Below are 22,430 nucleotides of genomic sequence, written 5' to 3' on the forward strand. Positions count from 1 at the left end.
TGAATCACTTTCCTCCTTTTAGTTTTTTGTGTTGATCTCGTTCAGAGGAAGATTCTGGCGGCTCGCATTCGAAAGACATCAACATGGAATCTGGAAATAAGCTTGAGTTTTTTGAAAAGAAAAGTTGAAGTGGCGCTCACCTTTCTCTCCAGAAACTGCCGTAATCAACAGATATTGTAGAACTTGTGGATTCTTTTCAAACGTGCAAATTGTCGATTTCCACTGAATAACGTCTCTCAATTGTTCTGCTAATTGATTGAATGCCATGAAGTTCAAATGAGCATTCGGTAGAATTCTCGGATGTCCATGGTAGATCAAGAACAAATCTTTGAGTAGAAGAACAAAGAATGGAATCACTATTTTCTGTTGGTTTCCTCTTGCACTGTCAGCTCTCCATTGTGCTGCTTTTATTGTTGCACGATAGCTCAAGAAATTTCCAGATGGATCCAGTTGGTGTTGAAGTATTTCGAGCTTCGCTTTCTCCACTCGACACCACTGAAAACAATTTATTTCTTTTGTTTCCAGAATCAAAGTCTTACAGTTTTCTTCAATCTGCTCACAGCAGGAAGAGATAAACCAGCAACAATAGCCATCATTGAATTGAAATTTCCAATTTCACAACACTCTTTTGCAATATCAATCATAAATTCGAATACCGCAACTCGATTTCTGAAAATACCTCGAGTTTTATGAAGCTTCTTCGTTGAATCTATACCTCTTCTTCGTTTGTTTCAATACTTCAATCGCTGCAAAAGCAGATAATCGATTGAACCATTCGATATAAAATGATATTGAACTGATCGTTCCTTCTTTATTTTTCGAATGTCTTCCAATTTCTGATAGAGGATCCGAGGCAAGACTCTGCACAATTTCATCAACTCCTACCATACTGAATCTTTCCATTTCTATATGAGTCAACTGTTGGGCAACTATCTTGGCATCATTACACATTAGAAACAGACCCGTCTAAAAATTAACTGATTTCAATTTCAGAGACAAATGTAGATTAAGCTCACCATACTGTCAGATTGTTCTGGAAGATTTGTATTTTCTGATAACGCCTTTTGTAGATTTGCGACTGCTTTTTCATATCGATCTAGTTTATTCAACTGAAAAATATGAATTTCTGTTTCACACCGAAATGAATCAATACTTACTGAAGATCTCAATGTGGCCTGTAAATCTGTTGTTTTCTGTTGATACGTCTTATCCACTGCACATAATCGAAGCAATTCATTCAGTCTGAAAATACAAGCTCTCAATATTTCTCTCTCTTTCTCAATTCAATTCTCTCACCTTGTTCTCATATATTCTGTCTTGAAATCATACGGTATATTTGTTGCCCATTCACTGCATAATCTCAATATATGGGCGAACATTCTTCCTCTTCCCTCTTTTGCGAAATTGTGCGAGTCGGCATTTTGAGCGAACATGCAATACTGAAAAAGTCTCCGTTGGGACGAGATGCAAAAAAGTAAAAGTGGTGTGGATCAAAACGAGAAAAAAAACAATTTGAGCTGACAAATGTGAGTGATTCCCCTTTTTGTGATGGCAGAGGGTGGAATTCCATAGGGAGAGAATAAGAAAAAGGATAAAACGAACCTGAACTATTTTTTGCATCAATTCGTGTGGAGAGATAAACGTCCGGATGTTGACGAGAAGTGAGAAAATATACGATTCATCAGGACAGAAATCTCTGGTTGGAACGAGTCGACGGATGAGAGCATCTCTACTTCCAGATAAGACTGCTCCAGAATTATCTAGCACCAGATCCTGAAATTTATTTCATTTTTATAATATTTTCAAAAATTACGGTAGTTTTCAAAAAAAATTGTGAGAAACTTACATTTTGCTCGAAAGTATCACTTTTATGTGTGTCCAATCTGACTGCATTGACCTGCTGAGTCAGCGAAATCATGCCAGTTTGAGACTGCGAAGATGTCAGGATGGCAGCCTGAAAAATACAAATAAACCTATGAAAATGTTTGTTCAAGTTGTAAATATTGAATGATAGTAGCCCTTTTGGCTGCCTTCATGTTTATAGTATTTGTATGTTACATGGGAATGGGAATCCTCTTTTTGAATGGAATCATATGTGTGAAGAACTAGAACAATGATAAGAAATGAGTGTTTGAGTTTTAGAACTTTATGCTCTAACGGTCAAAGGCGGAATTCGTTTTCTGATAAAAACCGCTGATTCCAAAAATAGAATTGACCGTAAAATATGCGGCAAAATAGGAAGAGATGGCTATAAAATGCGAAGGAGAAGTGGGCGGAGTCTGTGTGAAGGGAAAGAAGGCGTCAAACATTTAGCTCCAAACTTTTGACATATTTCTCGTGTCAAGAAGAGGAGAAAATGAGTTGAAGAGCAACAACAAAATGTTTCGAAGAATTGAGAAGAGCCCTGCCCGTCACCCGACAATAGATGTTGAATTAGTAAGGAGAAGGGATCTGTGAGTGGGAAAAAGAAGAAGAAATGTTTCAAAAAATAAGGAAATTCTTTGAGAAAAACGTCTGAAAAAGAAGAAGAGAATCAAAGATTGTCGGCGAGTTTTTTATTTGAAAGCAAGCGAGAACTTTAGCGTTATCGTTATCAGTTAACGTGCTCTCACATGCTGTTTCTTTCCGTGTTGGACAGTAAAAAAGGGAAAAGAATGTCACGAGGTTTGAGAAAAAAACAATACAAGCAGAAATATGCTGACCAGAATGATCTTTTCTATGTGTTTGCATAACTTATTAGTCAAGAAAAATGGTGAAAAACTAGAATCTGGTTTTGCTGCTATTCTGAAGCCAAAAATGCAGTTGAGACAAGTTTTATGAGGCTCTTAATGCCAGAATTAGGTGTCTCGGAACCTCCGGACTGGTTACTAATTAATTTTGGAAATGAAAGAACAAAAAAGAGACAACCCACGGAGGGGAAAGACAAGGACGTCATAAATAGTACATGAGGAATGAGAAGAGAGAAAAAGAGTATAAGAGACAAAACAACGGTACATACACGACAACAAAAGACGGATTATGACAGCACACAGCGGGAGATCCGGGCACATTGAGATGGATTCGATAACGATCTGAAGGAGGGCGGAGCGAGAGAAAAAGAGAGAAACCGAATAGAGAGATATGTCAGAAATCGTGGTGGCGCCCGTCTGGCATTGAGCTCCTTATTTTCATGTTTGCGTAGACGGAAAAAGGAAATTAACTGTCATTAACAAGAAAAAAACATATCAGAAAAAGATGTGGTCAGAAGATAGTGGTCATAGATTTATTTTTGAATCTCAGAAAGCCCCGTATCTGGAAATGCTCGAAAAGTAGGTAGAGCCGGAACTGGATGTATTAAAAAATTTTGACGATTTTTAAAATTTAACTGATAAACTTAAAAATATATTTTGTAAACAACTAGAAATCTGCTCTCAAGAAGAAAAAGCTTCAAAGATTAGAAAAAAGAACGGATTCTGAGTTGGTTCTCCAAATGGATTCCTAATTAGAAAGTAATTTCGTATGATAATTACTGAGGAGAAACTATTGAATATTTAGAGACAGCCTTCTCCTAGCCGTCACAATGTCAACTTTTGAATGCGAAATTGAAAAAGACACGTTTCGTGGCAACAGTTCTCACTTCATTTTCTCGTCTATTTTCACTTATAAACACCTTTTTAGTCAACATTCTAACTACACAAAGACAGCAATTTTATGTTTTGCTTACTGCATTATTCAGTTATTTGGTTGTTTTGAGCCAACTTCTTCGGGTCAGTTCTATTCATAAAGACGGTGGTAAGGTGAGCTCTTGCTCGGTAAGAACAGAAAAGTGTGCTCCGTGAGCCTGATTAACAAATTGGAATTAAGCGGAAAAAGAAAGGACAACACGGGAAAAGAAGGAGAAGAAGACGTGTTTGCAAATGTATTTGAAAGGAAAACGAGATGCCGAAATGAGATGAAAATTCTTGCTCCTCGTTGATTAAATGAGAGTTTGCACATTTGGTTTTATAGGTCAAATGTTGATAGACAACTGGAACGAGAAGAAGAAGATTGGTAAAATTAAAATATTCCAACTGGGATTCTACAAAAACCAACGAACTATTTCAAGGGAAAATACAGGAAACAAGAGATTTCTTTTTGTTTTCCTTGGAGGTAGAATGAGAAAAATAGTTGTTATTGAAAAAGAGAAACGGCTGAAAAAGGAATGATGGATCAACAGGATATAAGGGAATGCTAGAGACATATTTTCAGAGATCTCCTTATTTTGAACAACAAGAGAGGCTTGGAATGATACGATTTTGGGGTTCTGATACGATAATAACTCCAAGATTGCTTCTTGAACATTGAAAATTTGAAACCAAAGGTTCAACTTGGAAAATGTTATTGCTCCATTCTTTTAAGCCTTCGATTCCACTAAGTATAGGTGCAAAAAGAGTCTTATTTTTCTCTTTTTCTTCTTTTCTTCTTCTTCCACATCTTCTAAGAACAACTAAAACAGAAAACAACGGAAATCAGAGTCCAGCACTTCTTCTTAGAATTCATTCTCTGTGTTTTAGTTTTATTTCTTGTCTCCATTCAATCAAGGAATTAAAAAAGGCATTTAAGGGAACAAAAGTAGAAGAGAAAAGAAAAGAAGAAGAAGAAGAAGAAGGAGAAACTAGTAGAAATATAAGCATGTACGCATATATCTAGGCACTTCAGGAAACCCGAGAGGGTGTCAATTCGAGAGGTTCCAGGCTGGTAGAGACATATCAAATATTGACAAAAACGGAAATGGAAGATGGACCATCAGAAAGTGTGTTGATGGATCAAATTAACTTGAAATTATTCTAATGGAAACGTTTTGTTCTTTGAAAACTCAAGTTCGTCAAAACATAATAAGGAAGGAAAGTGGAAATAGAGACAGGTGAATTCTCGACTTCTATGCTGATCAAAATTAAAATGGATGATAATTTACGTTTATGTCTATTTGATTTTCCAAATGGCTCAAACACAATCCATATTGTCTTGATCAATTGGTAGTCAGTGACGTGAAAAAGTGAGTGACCATCAGGTCAGATTGCTCAAAAGGGATCGTGTGAGCAAACAAAATGAGAATAGGAGCCGACGAAAAGTGAAGAGAGATCATCTCGATCCATTGTTCAAAACTATCAAAAATTTCCAAGAAGAATGCCGACGCAAATATTTGTTTAATTGGTTCCAAGTCTATTCCACACTTCAAAACTTGACAGAAAGTTAATCCGATCTCAGAGAAAAGAAGAGAGAAACTTCATTGTTCGTTCCTGTTTTTTTCTCTACTATTTCACGTCCGATGAAACGTTTTATGATAGTGAAATTGGAGATGAACGTCCACTTCTTCCATCTTTTTGTTGTTTTGAGTTTCTTCGGAAAGCAACGAATGAGTATTCAATTCACTTTTTAAATGAAGAAATAGTACCAAAGTTTTCTTAAAACTTCCAAATCATTGACTCAAAAAGTTGAATTCAGTGTTGAAATGGTATTAAAAAAAGAAAAAAATGACAGATGGAATGACATCAGAATGGAAACGAGGTTCCGGTATGTTTACTTTTCTATTTTATGGGTCATTAGTTTTTCATGATGACAGATGGTTTTTTTTTCTGTAATATGAACCACACATTTTTGGGTATTGGTTGATGAAATATTATTAGAATTTGAATGGTTCATTGACAACTGACGATACGAAAAAAAAACAATATTCAGAATTCATAAAATAGTTTTAAAATTTGTATACCTGTCTATTGAGAATAATATAAATAGAAGGAGGAATAGGTGGTAGTGCATGTTTCATTCGAATCGTTTGTTCATAAGTACACAGATGTTTCACTCCGTTTCGAACGGCGCCATGGACAATCACACCCGACCACCAATACGGTAATTATCGTGTGTTGTAGGTGCCCGTTGGACGTACGTTTCTCTCTTTTTTCTATTCTTTTCACTCACAGAAATGGGGAAATGAAATGTGTTTGAGAGGTGCGATTAGTCATTGATGGACAACAAGACATTCATCATTCAAAACGGAGCAAAAAGAGGTCCGTGTCGTGGGAATCTTCTAACTTTTTTCTCACCCGATTCTTTTCTTTATGAGAGTTTTCTGTAGTTGAGGAATCTTGAGATGAAGTCTATTTTCTTCAACGAAAAAAAAAGAACTTGACTCGTTTTCTGAATGGAGCAGCTTTGAAACTTGATTAAAAACAATTTTACTTTCAGATTAATATCACCAGAAATTCACTTTTTTCGGTTTTTTGACAGTTATCGAAATTATTTACTTAATTACCTTACTTACTGATTTACCAGCACAGTACCGAAATTCTATCGAACCTTGATCTTAATTATTACTGTAACTCTGAACAAACAGAAAAATATGAGCTCAGCATCAAAATCCCAAATTTTAGGTGTAACATAGACACTTATTCTCTTTTTAGTTTTCAATTCAAAATTTCATTTCCTAAAAATGAGCATGCCACTACTTTTTTACCGTGCTCTCTCACCTGTTTCTCAAGAATAAATCTGATTAGTTCAGGCATTTCTGGCATTATTGATACTCTGATCGTCATGATTTTCGAAACGTTTGAATTCTATGACGACGTGAATGAGAATGAATTTGAGTTTTGAAATCGGAGTCGTTGTTTCCGATGAAGAAAGCGACATTGCAAAAACGTAAACAATCGGAAAAGAGACGAGAGTATACGTATGAATACAATGATTGGCGGTTATAATTGAATCCTTGAATCTCTTTTCCCCTCCATTGTATCCCCTCTAATACATACAAAAAATGGAGCAGTTACAGTGTCGACCTTGACATTCGAACTGTTTTTTTTTCATTTGAAAGTGGACAATGGATTACTGTTTGAATAGAATAAAGAAAACTGACCCGTCGAGGAAGAGTGTTGCATCCTCTTGCTGATTGAGTTGACAACATCGGCTGACTTGTCGAGTTCTGGAAACAAAGAACTATTAAATTTAATGGAGAAAAAACTCAAAGATGAACCAAAAGCATGAAAAAATATTAAAAAAAGAAACTACAAATTATTTTATTTCTGGAGCTTCACAATGACATCATACTTCTAAATTCTCTTTTTGTGAAGACAGATGTTTGAAAACATAAACAAACACTTGTTAGCCCACTTTTATTGTCTACCCGGCAGAAACTTTCTCTGGGAACTCCATGAAACTTTGGGAATCAAGAACTGGGTGGGCTCTTCGAAGGAATGAACAGTGATAAGATAAGATAAGAACGATCATGTCAATGCTGATTAGTTCTTTGGAAAACGCCCAGATTGATGAGTGTTAGTATAATGATCAGAAAACAATTCGGATTCTGGATTCACAGTGATCAGAGTGAATGAGGAAGCTCTAAACTCAAAAAATCAAAAACGTCATCTTGTGTTTTGGGACTTGATTAATCGGAAATAGTGTTGAAGTAAGAGAGCAACTTCTAAGAATCTCTTTCTTGAAGTGTCTCCGTGTGCTAGCCACCCATATTAGTATATGGTTCAATGATTTGAAACAATTGGAAAAGGGCGAAAAAGAACAAAAATTTACCTTCCGTGTTTTTTCTTTTGTTTCATTCAGAACTTGGAAATCTGGAGAGATTCTTCTGGAAGAGGTACACGTATACATTGAATTTATTTGTGTTCTCGTCTTACTTAAAATAAAATAAACTCAAACATGAAGCATGAAAAAGAAGAAAAAAGACATCTGCTCAGAATTAGGTTGATCTGATCTCGTCGTGTCAAATTGAAGCGGGAGGAGAGACAACCGCAATCAAAATTTATGGGATTCTCGCTTTCTCTGATTCTCTGTTTTTCAATCAAAAACTGCGGGAATAAAATAGGAAAAATGAAAAGGAGGTGCGAAACAAGTGATTCTTTTTCACCTCTCTCTGCATCTCTTTACTATTTCTGAAGGTCTTCATGTCATCACTGTATCCACTTTACAACTTCATCTTCTACAGGTCTCAGCCACCTGGTGTTGGTTGTCTCTGTGTATGTTTTGTTCCGAAGAATATGAAATAATAAGAGACCGAATGAATGAATGTTTATGCTGTAAAATTACAGTTTCCTCTCTTATCAATTGTGATTTATTGGTTCTGACGGATATTGCATTTGGAACAATATTGGAAAGTTATGAAAATAAAAGAGAGAGCTAGCTGGCATAGCAAAGCAGAAATTGTTTTTTTTCTGAATAAAAAGGGAAAAGTGAAATACGGTTGAAACAACTTTGTCTACAGTATCGGCTCACAAAACTCATTGCAATTTTTCAAATAAAAATCCGGTATTTTCTTGACGTTATGTAAGTTTCTAAATTTCAGACCCTCAAACCTAAAAAAAATTGAATTCCTTGAATTCACCGAGGATTCATGACACACCTTGCAGATCGCAAAATCAAGGAATTTAAGTACTTGCCATTGTTCCAATATTTTATGTGGTTAAAAATAATTCAACCTATGAGAAACATTTTGGAAGGAACACGGGCTGTGTTTCCTGAACCTCTTCCAATTTATTTCCCATAACCAAGGTTCAAAAACAAGTGTGATCATAAATCGGCTTCCGTTATCATATCCAATTCAATTTCTATTTTATCCAATATGTATCCAATGCCAACTTATTTTCATAAATTAATTTATAAGTAGCTGTGCACATTTCAAGAAGTCGATTCTATTTCTGTTCAGAAATTCTGATTAGGAGAAACTTTATTTTAAGAGTTCTCTCTTACTTATATCACATGCTTATTCATTTTCTAAATTCGACTGCAAATTCTAGTTCACCTGTCGCGTACTCGTCACTTTTAAACTCACCGGTAGCAACACTTTTCCATTGTTATTCTCTACTCTTCCATCCACTGTCAACGTCGTCTGATTCGTCTTGCATCCATTCGGATTCGAACTTCTCGCTCTTTTTCGTCTCATCGGAGACCACGGCTGAAAGTAAATATGGATACGGTTAGTTTTCTTTTCTTTCAAACTTTCTTTCTGCTTCTCCTTTTTCGATCAGGAAGAGAGAGAGTGATAATACATATATGCGCGGGGGACGGGGAAAAGTAAAAAATAATATGTACAAAGAGGAGAGTGAAGAGAAAAGAATGATTACCATATCGGAAAAAAATAACTGAAAAATGGTTCATTGCCGCTCTCCGCACACTCTTTCTTTTATTGTTTCTGATCATCGACTGTCAAAATGGGTTTGTTGGTAAGTCATATGCCACGTGGAATTATTTTCTTTTTCAAGATGAACTCTTGTTTCATCTCATCAATTATGAGGTCAATCGGGTGAGCAGAATACTTGCAGTTCTAGGAAAAAACACGTGTTTCATCTGGTGAATAGAAGAAAGAATAATGAAAAGTGTGCAGCTTTTCTATTTTTGATACATCTTCGAGATGCAGAATATTGTTCATACTGTAGCCAGAAGGTTTCTGGAAGGCGTTCTAATTACAAATATAGAGTATTTTGAGTGTTTTCTTAGAATAGCATATAGGTCGTGGCATCCCATCATGATCGTTGTTACCTACACCAACGCGAAGGGCACACGGGAATAACTAACTCTCGAAAACAGTCTTGTTTTTAGTTTTTTTGTTTTTTATCGGAGATCCCTTTAAAAAATTAATAAAGTTTCGAAAATCAGAAACATCGCGGAACTCGAATATGGTGCATAAAGGTTGTCATAATCATATTCATGTTCCGTGAGCTCATTTCAAGGGAAGTCGTTGGGGACGTGGCTTTCAGAAGCTCTTTGAACTGAGTTATTTCACGAGATTATAGTTGTACAACCAAAATTGACTAAACATTTATGTATTTGGACAAAGTTATGACCTCGTTGAAAATCCAACCTCCCAAATAAATCTGGATATTATCTATTAGAAAAAATGGAATCTCCAAAATCAGAAGTGCCTGAGGTGGCTCTTCAGAGCGTTTCTTGAAATTGAAACCGAACAGAAATCGATCCTAGAATTCTGGATTCTGAACTGAAAAAAGAAGAGCTAGACTAAACGATTTGTTTAAAAACGAATGATTGTTGGAAAGCTCCCAAACTAGACCATTACTCAGATCAAATACATTTAAATCACATCGTTTTTTTTTTCATTCTGTTCCGTACATTCAGTCCTTTTCTTTTTTCTCTTTCCTCTCTTCCCGTTTCAATTTTATGATGCATCCATTCTTCTTTTTCTCTCCTTTTTTGTGCTTTACATCGCTCACCCGCCTACTAGTACCCTTGACTACGACCTCTATTCTGACCCAGTTTCTTCCTCTTCTTCTGAAAATGTCGCCAATCAACGTCGACTCAAAAATGGAAGCTTATAGAATACCCTTTCTCACTTCTTCTTATTCTCTATTCTCTCTTTTTTCCTCCATGTCAAGCAATTAGGTCGAGAGTGAAACCCTCCAGGAATTTTTGCACCTTTGCACCCAAAAGGAATGAGATTCTGGATATATTTCCTATTCTTTTTGTTCTTACTCCCATATGTTAAGTATATTTTTTCCGCCTACGCCCAGATTTCTATTCTGTTTTTATGTCTGCCACGTGTCCCAATGGAACCAATTAGAAGAAGGAAAAAGTACCGAATGGGGGAGGGAAAATAGAAAAACAATATAAAAACGAGGTGTGGATGTCCATGAATATTATTTTTATTCGTATAATATCTGCCTTTTTCACTGGAATCCTCTAGCACCATTGCTATCTGAGAAGCTCTTCGGTATCGTACAAGTAGGTCATTCTGTGTAAAAATTTAAAGGGCATTCTCCACATTAACATGTGGAGAATGCCCTTTAGAAAAGGAACTTGAGGTTTTTTGCAAATAAAAGAACTTCCGGTTTATTCAAAAAATCTTTAATGGGTCATCTGAATTCCCTTGTATTTACCTACTTTTTTCGAAAAACTGGTCAATGAAGAAAGAACGGAAATATGTGGAAAATCAGGAAAAGGACTAAAATCACATTTGATTGAATAAACACCGAATGAAAATGTAAAAATTTATGAATAAATTTATGAATAGAAACTTTAGAATATTAGATTACACTCTGACAGGTGTTTGACACCATACAGTATCTTTTATGGTGGTTTTAATAGGGTCAAACCATTCAATCGAACTTGGGAATATCAAGATTTGAAAATGATTTTTTAAAATTTCTCCTAGAAACAGGTATAAACTAAAAAAGAAAAATGAAATAAAACACTTGAAAAATGGAGCCAGACATGGTCAACGAGTTCATAAATCATCTATTTAGCCTTCCCCTTCTAACGATGTTCTTTCTTTGGTTTTGCCACGAATCACACTTTTTTCATTCTTCCAACTACCAATTTTCGAATTCTATCGGTTCAACAACTTGCCATTTTTAGATTTTTCTGAATTGGATTATATTCTTAGATCCTACAAAGTCGGATAAATTAGAACGAAATTTGACAGAGAACACTTATGTTTTTGGCTCAATTCTCTAGTATTCGCACTCTTTTTAAACCTACTTCTGTTGTCTAAGAGTTTAAAAATTTCTTTTCACTGAGAAGGTGTTTTCCATCCGTCTTTGTGTTGTCCCACGTCTCCAGTAAATAGCTCAATCGTCTTCGACGCATTCCTAAAGATTCACAGTCGGACCAAAAACTTTTGAGAATTGTCTTCTCTTTTTCAGATCTCATTTCTCTTCCTCGTTTTTCTGAGAACTGATTTCTTGAGAAACGTTTGGAATCGTTTTCTATTTGTTTGTATCTCCTAGAAAATGAACTAAAATAACATGAAGCGTTTAGTTTCACAATAAATGTAAAATCACAAGAAAACAGTTCCGTCAATAAAAAGTCGCTTGAAGTTTCGATACTAAAAATCTCCGAATTCTCTCATAAAGTAACGGCGCTGTTGACATCTGGTTTCTATCGTCACTCTACGTCATTTTGTATTTTTCCTCGAAATATTATGTTTTCGAATACATACCTATAGTGTCTCCTAATGAGATTTACAGTACGAAATTCAGCTCTTCCGCATTCAGATTGTCTAGACTAAACTCTCGGGGATTCACAAAGTATAGTTTTCTATTTTCTCTGATTGCCAAAGATTACTGATGAACTGATTCAGTTGATCCGCGAGTGTATACTGATTTCGTCTGAGTCAGCGTCTTGAAACGAATAAAATAGAAAAAGTGCAAGATGATTTAATCTGTTCCTTCTTTTTTTCCTGAGTTAAGAAAAGAACAAGAAAAAGAAAATTTGAATACTCACATTCTAAATATTCATAAAATTTCTTCCGCAAAAAGGACGACAGTTTTTGTCTTTTTGAGACGGAAACCGTGAGAAATTTTTATCTTTTTCTCTCTTTTGATTTTGTTTCCTGGTCAATCGATGCAAAAGATTTCACCTATTTTTTGAGTTTGAACAGCAAGATAATCTGATTTTCTTTTCAAACTCTTCAAATATAAAATCTCGAAATGCTAAAATGGTTCAGATATTCGAAGTCCTCCCACTCTCTAAAAATGTATCTCTCTCTCATTTTTTCTCAATTTCATACGTTCCAGACTCCGCCTCATAAACGCAACATTTGTGAGTTGTCTCCAGTCATAAATAATAAGCTTCATCATTATAACATCCTTTTATTACTCTTTCGCTCTTCATTTCCATCGTTTTTTTCCAGTTTTCTCCCATCTTCCTCGGTTCTTTTTTTCAATTTGGATGGAATTGAGTAGGAGTTTTTAGAATAAACAAAACGAAGGGTTTCTCTTGATTTGAGTTTTGAAGAAAAGGTGTTGGAGGGTACTATTTGAAGTTATTCGAGGAGACAACTCTCGGAAAACGTCAGTTTCAGAGCTCACTTTCTGGTCTTGGGAAATCCCTGAACTTTTGTTTTCAACGTTCATTGAAGAACACTTTAGAAATAGATCAGAATAGAAATGTCATAAATCTAAAACTCTGATTCCATAAAATGTTTGAAATCTAAAAAAAGAAAGTTATTCCACGAAAGTAACTTCCTTTTTTCTGAATAATAAAACACGACCAGTTGAAATTTCATCCCCTCTGATCTTTGTGCCGTTTTCTACTTTTTCTGCAAGTCTTCCTTCGAAATTCTTGAAAATTCTCTGACTTTTCAATTCTAAATCAACGTCACAACACTACGATTGGATATATTTTATTGGAATTTGAATTGCTTTCTGATGGCTCATCTCCGTTTCAAAACCACGTCACTGATTCTGTATCCAATATCAAAACAGGTTTGAAATCAAGTGTTTCCTGTTCTATTTCTAAATTAAAAAACGCCGGAAACTGCGGAAAAAGACGGTAAAATGTGGTTGTCCATCAATCAGAGAGCCGCCTTCTTCAATGTAAACATCCCCTTTTTCTCCATTTTTGGATCACAAGATTCCAATTTTCGAAAAGAAAAAGAACGAAATGAAGATGAAAGTTCGTCATTTTTTCTCTTCATTTTTTCCTTATTTCATATCCATTCACTTAAATTTTCAATTGGAAGCACACGAGCACAAGCACGCAACTCCTTCCTCATCGTCTCTATTTTCTACTCAATCCATCTCTCGGATTTTCGAGATTTTTGGGAGCAACGGATCACGCTAAGATGGCAAAGTTCTGTGACCCAGAAAAGAACTTTCGAATGACTTCCGAGAAGAGAAAGAAGGCACTTCTCTTTTTCATTTCACATCATTATACCAGTTGGCTCTTCCCCATAGAAGCATACAAATATAATTCCAAAATGTTTGTTTGATTCCCTTTTTTATAGTCGACTTGTCTGTTTTTGCAACTTGACACAAAAATAGGAGAACAATTTCGATATGACGTTTTCAATAGGGCTTAATCCAAAATATATATTCAAAATGGCTGGAAGAGAGCTGTGTTATGCACCAGATCATTTTGTACTTTCTGATTCGTCGTCTTTTCCGATTTCTGGTTCTAGATCAATTGATTGATTTAAATAGATAGTCTTCTACTAATGAGTTAACTCTTTCGGAACATAGTATAGCAGAAACCCGGGATGTTCTGGAATCAAATCTTGTCCGGAATCCTCACATTGACAGAATTTTGATTATCTACGTTTTTCTGAAAATCGAGACTTACACCAAGTAAGTTCAATGGCATAAAATCTACAACTGAAAACTCATGTTTCACTGAAAAAATGCGAACGACTAGTATTCCTATCTCCAAGTACAAATACTAAAATACTCTCGATGATCTTGAATCTCAGCGTATTCCTAAATCAAATACCTTCGGATAAACAATATTTGAGAACAGGGAACTCTTTGGTCTTTACTCCTTTTTCTTCTTTTAATAAATTACCAATTCAACTTTTTAGTCTATCACTTCTCCTTCATTCTCTCAATTTTCTTCCGCCTCTTCGTACTTATAAAATCTAAAAAATCTCGTTGTATTCTATGTATTTTCTCATAATTTGAGAGTATTCGAGAGAATGAATGAGTGAGAAAATCAGTGTCCATGAATAAATTAGAATATTTTATCTTGAAACTTTACGTCCTCCTTCAGAACTTACACTCTCTTCTTTCAGAAGCATCTGACAGTAAGTACAACTGCCGAGAAGGAGGCCAAACGGGCAAAAAAAGAAGCAAAAAGACAGAGTCAGAAGAGCCAAAAAGCGGCTGAAAAGTCGAGTAACGCTCCAGACGGAATGACGAATACAGGACGGAGAACGTCTTCTGTCACTGCTCAGATTACACGTCAAGCAAGGTGAGTACTCTAGGATTCTATAGATGCTTTCCTACTTCAATTCATTCGATAAGTTTGAAATAAAAAAGAAAAGAGATAAAAAGGCGTTCCAAACAAAAACGTAGCTCACAGAAAGAGATAAAATAGGGGAAAGTGAAAGATAGAACTGACAGATGTAAAGAGAAAAACGATTTTCATTTGAAGGAGCGTCGGGAAAATAATGCACAAAAGGGGGAAATGAGAAGAGCGCCAACTGCTTTTTCTTCTTCATTCATTCTTTGTTCAAGTGCTCCTTTTCTTTCTTGCCGTTGAAAAGACGAAAAAAACTAATTCATTTCTTCTCACTTTTTGACCCAAAATAAATGTTGCAGACGCTTCTCAACAGCCATCGCCCCAACACTTACCAAAATAGAGGCAGTCCACATTCTGCAGAAATTGGATGAAGTTCGAGTGAAAATGAATGATGTGGCACAGGTTAGTAGAAGGAAAAGGAATCGAGCGAATCAAGAGAAATAACTAATTTGTTGTTTCTGTGAGAGAAGAAAATGACTGGATTGAACAGGATTTGTTCGATGGGGAATAAAGAAAGGGAAATAAAAAGAAAAGAGAAGAGAGAGACCGAAAAAAGACTGTTAGAGAACGAAAATTAAAGAATTTATACTCACTTTTCAAGCAAATTTCAGTTGCAAGGGGCTATCGAACACTATGTTCTCCGCAATTCTGCCCAATTCGATCCAGTTGAATTGGATATTATCAATAAGGAGGGATTCCGGATCATGCAAGGTAATCTAACTGACTTCTCTTTGATACTATAGGTTTTTGATTTCAGCAAGTGTCTACCCAGATGAAATAGTTCTCCAAGAAGGAAGCAAAAAGATATGTGAAGTCACTTTAATCGATACAGAGGATACAAGTAGTCTTCTTAAAATCAAGCATCCAGTATCTGGAATGACAGTTTATGAGTTACGCGAACTCGGCGGTACTATTCTTATTCAGACGAATACCGATGAGTTGAAGGGGTAAATTTTAATATTTGAAAATTTTAATTAGATAAGAAAGGATTTCAGTGCCCGAGTGATGACACAGACATCTGGATTAAGCAGTCTATTCTTGAACTGTGGATGTACATTCAGTAAGGAGACCTGGTCGGTTTTGACTCAAGACAAGATTATGGCAACTGTTAGACCAAATCGTTCTTTTTGGTCAGAGAATGAGATTAAAGTGAGTTCAAAAGAATTGGAAGAGTTCTCAAACAATCAATTTCAGATCGACTGGGATCCAAATTGTGAGAATGAACTTCGTCTCATCTCACTTGTTTTCGGAATCGGGCAAATGGTTCGTGTCGCTTTCCCACAACTATTCCATATCGTCAAGGAGTTCCGTCAACGTAATCAGTGATCCCCTTCCTCAAACGGTTCAACTATAATCTTCCCTATTCCCTAATGTATTTAGTAATGTATCCGTGCCAATTAATCAAGTCTTACTGTATATCATGCCAATCCATCAATTAAATCATTCTCTTCTTTTTCGTGATTCAATCTTTTCTCTCATCAGAATTTCCGCTTTTCATCTATGATTATCGTGCCTTTTTTCATCAAAACTTCAATCAATCATTTCAGCGCCCAACCCAATCCATAAAATATTCAAAAGGCAGCAACTTCATCAAATTCTTCTCTTTATTTTGTAAATTTTCCGGGGATTCACACTCTTTTTTTCCTTTTTTCTGTGACAAGTACTTATTTTTATAATAAATTGATTCACAATAACCAAAAGTCAACTAACCTGATTCCAAAACTGAGTTACTGAAGACTTCATTTTATGAGTTCAGTGATGTGAAATATCTGAAAATTGGGGGAATTCGGGGTGGAGTAGGCGACGAAATTGACCGGAAATAACATGGATGACAATGTACAAAAAAGGCGGCGACGGAAGATTCGAAGGGACCAGAAAAGCAAGCAATTAGTGGAGGAAGAAAGGGAAAAAGAAGAGCAAGTTAGGGACTTTGGAAGAGAAAGAGAAGCTTCTCTAATCGTATTCAAATGAGACTTTGGAAACGAACGAATTCAATTTTGGCAGTTGGAAGGAGAGAAGTACACATGGTGGTCTAGTGGTTTTCTGGAAACAATGAGTACTGAATCTTAGAAGATTTACATTGGAAAATTAGTTGGTGTGCTCATTTCGATTGCTAAAGAATTCATATATAATTATGCTAAAACTATTTTGACCAGTTTTCCTATTCTAGGACAACATAGGGAACAAATAAACTGGAATCCCAAGTTTCCCTACTATGTGAAAAATTCACCGAGAAAAAGAAGGGAAGATTTGGAAAAAAAAAGATATGTCAAGAGCTAAAAAGTGATAACTATTTCAAGAAAAATAGATGCATCAAAAAAGCATAAAAGTGCAGTTGAATCCAGCAACGGGTGGTCTCATCGTCTCCCATGAGATTTTCGAAATGCGACAGGAAATGCTCATTGAGCCAATCTCAGTGGCCAACTCGGAGAAAAGGGTGTCATCTTCTTCTTTCACCACCCGCACAACTCGAATAACGAAAGCCTCAGACTCCAGAATTTTTATTGAATTCAAAATCACTGACGAAAATATTCGGAGAATGGAAAGAGGAGTGTACGAAAGCTAGTTAGAAACAGCATCTAAGCCAGGGCATCTTTTAGAACTGAAGACTATAGATTTCATCTTCTCCCTATTTGTGAAAAGATTTCAAGAATTCAACAGCACGGTCACTTTTACTCGGTCCGTTTTCTGTTCTGTCGACCCTAAACGATGGGACCTCTTTTCAAATGCATAATACTTTTCTGTGCCCATCCACTGGTCGTTGAGATGGCTGTTGAAAAATTCACCGCTTCAATTTAACCAAGTGCTTTACTTCTACACGTTTTTATGCATCAGCAGTATTTTATCTAAAAAATAATACACAGTATTGTGCCACCAAAGTTGAGAACATAAACTTGGAAAAAGAGGATAATTGTAGGTGTAAAATCAGGTGAAACCAGTGTGAAGAAAACACAAATAAATAGAAGGACAATGATTTAAAACGAATTAGAAGTGGATTTGTTTGAGAAGATTTTCGATGATTGAGCGGTTAGCCTCCAAGAGACGAGCGTTGAGGCGAATTGCTTCGACCGTCTGAAAAATGCAAATAATTATCAAAATTAGAAATATTGTTTGTATACCTGTCCAATTGGCCTAGCCAAAGTTTTTCTGTCCGTATCGGTAAGATCTTTGCAGTTACAGAAGAAATTTTGGAACTCCACAGCTCGATGTTCACTACCGAAACTTTCACCGGCAAACTTGAGACAACGCTGGAATAGACTCGAATTGGCTCCTCCATACTTTTCCAAGAATTCTTTGATATGTTCACAGAAATATTGCCAGGCATATTGCTGTCCCATATGGGTAGATCCAGTTCCGAGGAAAAGGTAAAGTTGATCTTGTGGACGGACTTTGTTTTTCTCAAATCCGTATTCGAAAAGTTGTGCTAGCAGTGGTTGCTCTGGAGTCTGCGACATAGCAATCATTGCTTGTCTCTCGATTTCCTGGAAGGTGGTAGTTTCACGGAGGTTCATCAACTTGTCAAATCCTTCTTTGCCAGTCGATCTTGCAACGACTCCGAAAGTCGCAAGACGAATATCTGGATGAATGGGGGTTCCTTTCTCGAGGAAGTCCGTGAACATTTGGTTGAATTTATCGATAGTTGGCTGATGACCGGCGCGAGCTAGGCGGGCTTGAACGAGGGCGCGGAGCATCATCTTTTGCGTGTCCTCGCCGGACTGTTCGGCAAATCCAAGATCGGCACCAGTTTTTTCGAACATTTTGACAATGAGTTGTTTGGCGCTGAAAAATCATCGTTGTTCGGGTGGAAAGAAATCTTTTTTTTAATACTAACCTTTTCAGAGTTTCCTCCGACATTTCGCGGGAGCAAGCCAAAAGCTTACTCATTCCTTCGTCGATAGCTCCCCACACAACGTACTCATCCTCATTGGCAGAGGAGGCAGCAACTTGAACGAATTGTGCAATCGAGACCCGTCCTGTATTCAGAAGAGCAGACAAATCATTGATTAGTCCAAAACGATCAAGTACAGGCATTTTTCGTGAAGCGATATCAGGGAGCATCGCTGTGAGCATTTCTTCAGAATACTCGACTCGATAAAATTGGAATTGTTGGGTTTTTAATTTGACCCATTCGTCTGGAGCCACTCCCTCGACGACGAACTCCTGTTGTTTCTCCTTCAACAGGAATCTCGCCTTAACATCACTTGGAGCACTGCCAACAGAAACTGTAATCGGCACTTGCCAAAGACTGTTCTTCGTGTCCTCGCCTCCATCCGAAAAGAATCTCTGTTGTTCAACTGTTAAAACACGATTATTTCCATCACTTCTTTGCTCCACTTTTAGAATTGTGGACCTTTTTCGAACTGGTGCGAGTTTATCCTTTTTGGAGTCGTTCATGTAGTTTTCAAGCTTCATCATCAATGTTCCCTTGCTTCTGATTTTGTTGATAGTCTGAAAAAAGTTGTGTTTTCTCAAAATTAACCGGTATACTAAGTAGAAATTTTGGCCATACTGTCAACCCTAAGACAATTGATGACTCTTTGCATGAAAACGTACCTGACTAACAGCGCTTGCTGAATTTGGCATGTTTATGTTGAAAAATCTACGAATCTTTCCAATGTTGTCCTTGCCTACCAAAGAAGAGAGTAGAACCTTCCACACGATATCAAAACACAGTTGATGACGTTCAAAGTTGTTTTGGAAAAAGTCCCACGCAAAATTTTTGCCGTCCAAGTTTTCAGTTATTCCTTGCATTAAACTGATACAATTATCTTCCGAAAACAATTTAGGGTTCACAGTGACAACCTTCTCAAATATTCTTTCCAAATCTGTCACATTCCATTTGCTTCCTACTGCATATAACGATTCGTTTTGTAAAGTCAAGCTTCCCGAAGTATTGAGAACGTTCGGAAACCAACGAACGGCAAATTCATTAAAGTGTTGAGAAATTGTTTTCCACACAGGAATCCTGAAATCTTCACAGATGGGTTGACCTTGGTTGACAAAGCCAGAGAACAGCTGTGCCAGAAAGATAATGGAGGGGTCATAACCAGCCTCAGAAAGACGATTAGTTATCAAAGCGCTCAATGAGGAATTTGAAAGCCACGTGTTGTTCTCAATGATTTTGTCTCCGATTGGTTGGTATATTTTCACAATCAAGCCGTGGAATCTGAAATCATTATCATCATGAAGTTAGTTTAAAAAAAAACCTACTCTTGCAATGATTCATAATTCTCGTGACAAGAAATTAATGTTTTAAATCCTCGGTCGATAGCTCCCCACACAACGTACTCATCCTCATTGGCAGAGGAGGTAGCAACTTGAACGAATTGTGCAATGGAGACCCGTCCTGTATTCAGAAGAGCAGACAAATCATTAATTAGTCCAAAACGATCAAGTACAGGCATTTTTCGTGAAGCGATATCAGGGAGCATCGTGGTGAGCATTTCGTCAGAATACTCGACGCGATAAAATCCTCTTGATCCAGAGTTCAATTTGACCCATTCGCCTGGAGCCACTCCCTCGACGACGAACTCCTGTTGTTTCTCTTTCAACAGGAATCTCGCCTTAATATCACTTGGAGCACTGCCAACAGAAACTGTGATTGGCACTTGCCAGAGACTGTTCTTCGGGCCCTCGCATCCATCCGAGATGAATATCCGTTGTTCAACTGTTAGAACACGATTATTTCCATCCTGTCTTTGTTTCACTGATAAGATCGGAAAACTTTTCCCCATCCATGATGAGTATATCAACTTTACTTCATCATCTACATCTTTTATTCGCAGTAATTGGTACTCGTCATTATGACTACTCCATTTGATATTTGACAACGCCTCCAGAAATTTGTCTTCTCCGATATATTCCATAATCATGTTAAGGACTAAAACTGATTTCATCCCGAGAACTTCTGCGCCGTTTTCTTTTTGAGGGCATTTCCAGTCGATTCCTTCTGGATTCATTTCAGACAGTTTCTCGTCACAAAACATCCGGTATTCATAATCTTTATCGCATTTCCGAAGAAATTGAAAAGCTGTCAAATTGCATAGATCCAGAGGAACTCCTATCCCACGGAGAATCGTTTCGAACACTTCAAATAACTGCGAAAATATCCATTTCTTATTTGACTTTGAAGAGTCGATTGCTGCTGTTAGAGTGAGGCTATCTAGAATTTCCACCGAAATTTTAAGATCATTGTCGTGTACGATTAAGGTAATTGTTTGGGGCTCTTCTTTCTTCATCAGAACGCCTATTCTTTCAGACAACCTGAAAATTCGAATCAAATTAAATCTTTTCTTGAGTTTGAACACTCACGTTTTATAGTATACAGAATCAATAGTTTTCTGTTGACTGAAGATTACACGGATTCTATCCTTTTCATTAATAATATATTCCTCTGATTTGACTCGGCAAACTATAATATATGCTTCAGTTCTTAATTGACGTTTAGCCGCAAATGTCACAACTTTGCGTTTCCCATCAGTAGTTGGCGTTTCCGAGATTACGTTCATATTGGAAAGAGCGGTGAGATGACTGTCTACCTCGAGCGTCACATCGAACGTTGCCTTGGAGATGGGCTCATCAAAATACGGGAACGCTAAGCGAGCATATGTTGACTCGAACTGAGTGGATGCAAGGAACTTTTCAGATCCATCCTTGTCCTTGTATTGACTACGATAGAATCCGCGCATCTTGTCGTTGAGCTCTCCAATTAACTTGAAAACCAGCTGAACTTTCTGTGGCTGGAGGACAGATGGAAGCTTGATACTTAAGATATTAAGCTTATCATCGTATGTTGTATCCAACTTTTTCGCTGAGTCTCCCGGGTTGGTAATGAGTGACACAGATTGGATCAACAGACTCTGCGCGTGAACTTTGAGAACATCTGTTGCTTCCTTGATAGTGACGTCCACAGTAGAGAGTCCCTCGAAGGAGAATCTGAATAGTATAATATCATTAAGATACTTCAAACAGACTACAAAGGGTAACAAATATAACGAGTTCATTTGTTTTTTCTCTTATTACTCTAGAACCGAATTGTTCTAGCTTTAGCTCTTTGATAAAAAGGCATTTCCGAATACTTACTGGTTTTTTTGGAAGATCCGGACAGTGTAGTTGCACCCTGGAGGGGGGCGCATTCTGAAAAAAAATTCATTAAAAATGTATGGACTCCGACAAGCTGAATAATAGTTTTTAGAAGAAGAACAACGTAATTTCACAGAGAATTCAGGATTCTTCAAGATTGAACAATTTAGACGCAGAAATAATACCTGGCATTATAGTCGTCTACATCTAGAGAAATGAAATCACTTCTGTTCAATGACCTTATGACTGTTAATAATGACGAAACACTGTTTTGTAACGTATATTTGCGGGCAATTACACTTCTAATAAGGAAAATCATAAGCATTTTCGCTGATAAGTTGCGAGTTATAATCTATCAGGTATGAAATAATGCACGAACGCGTGGCTTTTTCACGAACGTTGGACAGCATCATGCTGCAAACAAGCGAACTTTAAGAATAATGCATCGTTTTGCTACAATCGTAGTTAGACCCAGACGATTCGTTGAGTTCAAAATCTCTCCGGTTTGATTTTTTACAACAGAACACCCTAAAAAGTAAAACCCACAACCATCTGGAAAAGAACACATTTGCAGTGATAAAGTGAATTTTTTCGATATCATCTTCTCTCATTCAAACAATTTTTTACGACCTAAC

At 36.7% G+C, this 22,430-nt stretch overlaps 3 protein-coding genes across 3 annotated transcripts; 1 reads left to right on the top strand and 2 right to left on the bottom strand.

The window, feature by feature from the left end:
- Positions 1-4: 4 nt before the first annotated feature.
- GCK72_013961 (uncharacterized protein) lies at positions 5-8,905 on the bottom strand (the record flags this gene model as incomplete). The annotated part of the gene is made up of 11 exons (XM_003107735.2): positions 5-90; positions 141-495; positions 540-669; positions 716-966; positions 1,017-1,109; positions 1,158-1,242; positions 1,297-1,439; positions 1,603-1,773; positions 1,847-1,954; positions 6,869-6,934; positions 8,795-8,905. 11 exons carry the CDS (start codon positions 8,903-8,905, stop codon positions 5-7), a joined length of 1,599 nt encoding a protein of 532 aa, XP_003107783.2.
- A 5,697-nt stretch (positions 8,906-14,602) lies between these two features.
- GCK72_013962 (uncharacterized protein) lies at positions 14,603-16,038 on the top strand (the record flags this gene model as incomplete). The annotated part of the gene is made up of 6 exons (XM_053730079.1): positions 14,603-14,661; positions 15,012-15,114; positions 15,324-15,423; positions 15,470-15,659; positions 15,708-15,861; positions 15,907-16,038. 6 exons carry the CDS (start codon positions 14,603-14,605, stop codon positions 16,036-16,038), a joined length of 738 nt encoding a protein of 245 aa, XP_053584851.1.
- Positions 16,039-17,697: 1,659 nt separating this feature from the next.
- GCK72_013963 (uncharacterized protein) lies at positions 17,698-21,848 on the bottom strand (the record flags this gene model as incomplete). Its single annotated transcript, XM_053730080.1, has 7 exons — positions 17,698-17,784; positions 17,832-18,492; positions 18,545-19,161; positions 19,267-19,879; positions 19,924-20,976; positions 21,025-21,648; positions 21,796-21,848. The coding sequence occupies 7 exons, from the start codon at positions 21,846-21,848 to the stop codon at positions 17,698-17,700; spliced, it is 3,708 nt and encodes a 1,235-aa protein (XP_053584852.1).
- Between the last annotated feature and the right edge of the window lie 582 nt (positions 21,849-22,430).

This window comes from Caenorhabditis remanei, chromosome IV (assembly GCF_010183535.1).
Source record: "Caenorhabditis remanei strain PX506 chromosome IV, whole genome shotgun sequence".
NCBI classification, from domain to species: Eukaryota; Metazoa; Nematoda; class Chromadorea; order Rhabditida; family Rhabditidae; genus Caenorhabditis; species Caenorhabditis remanei.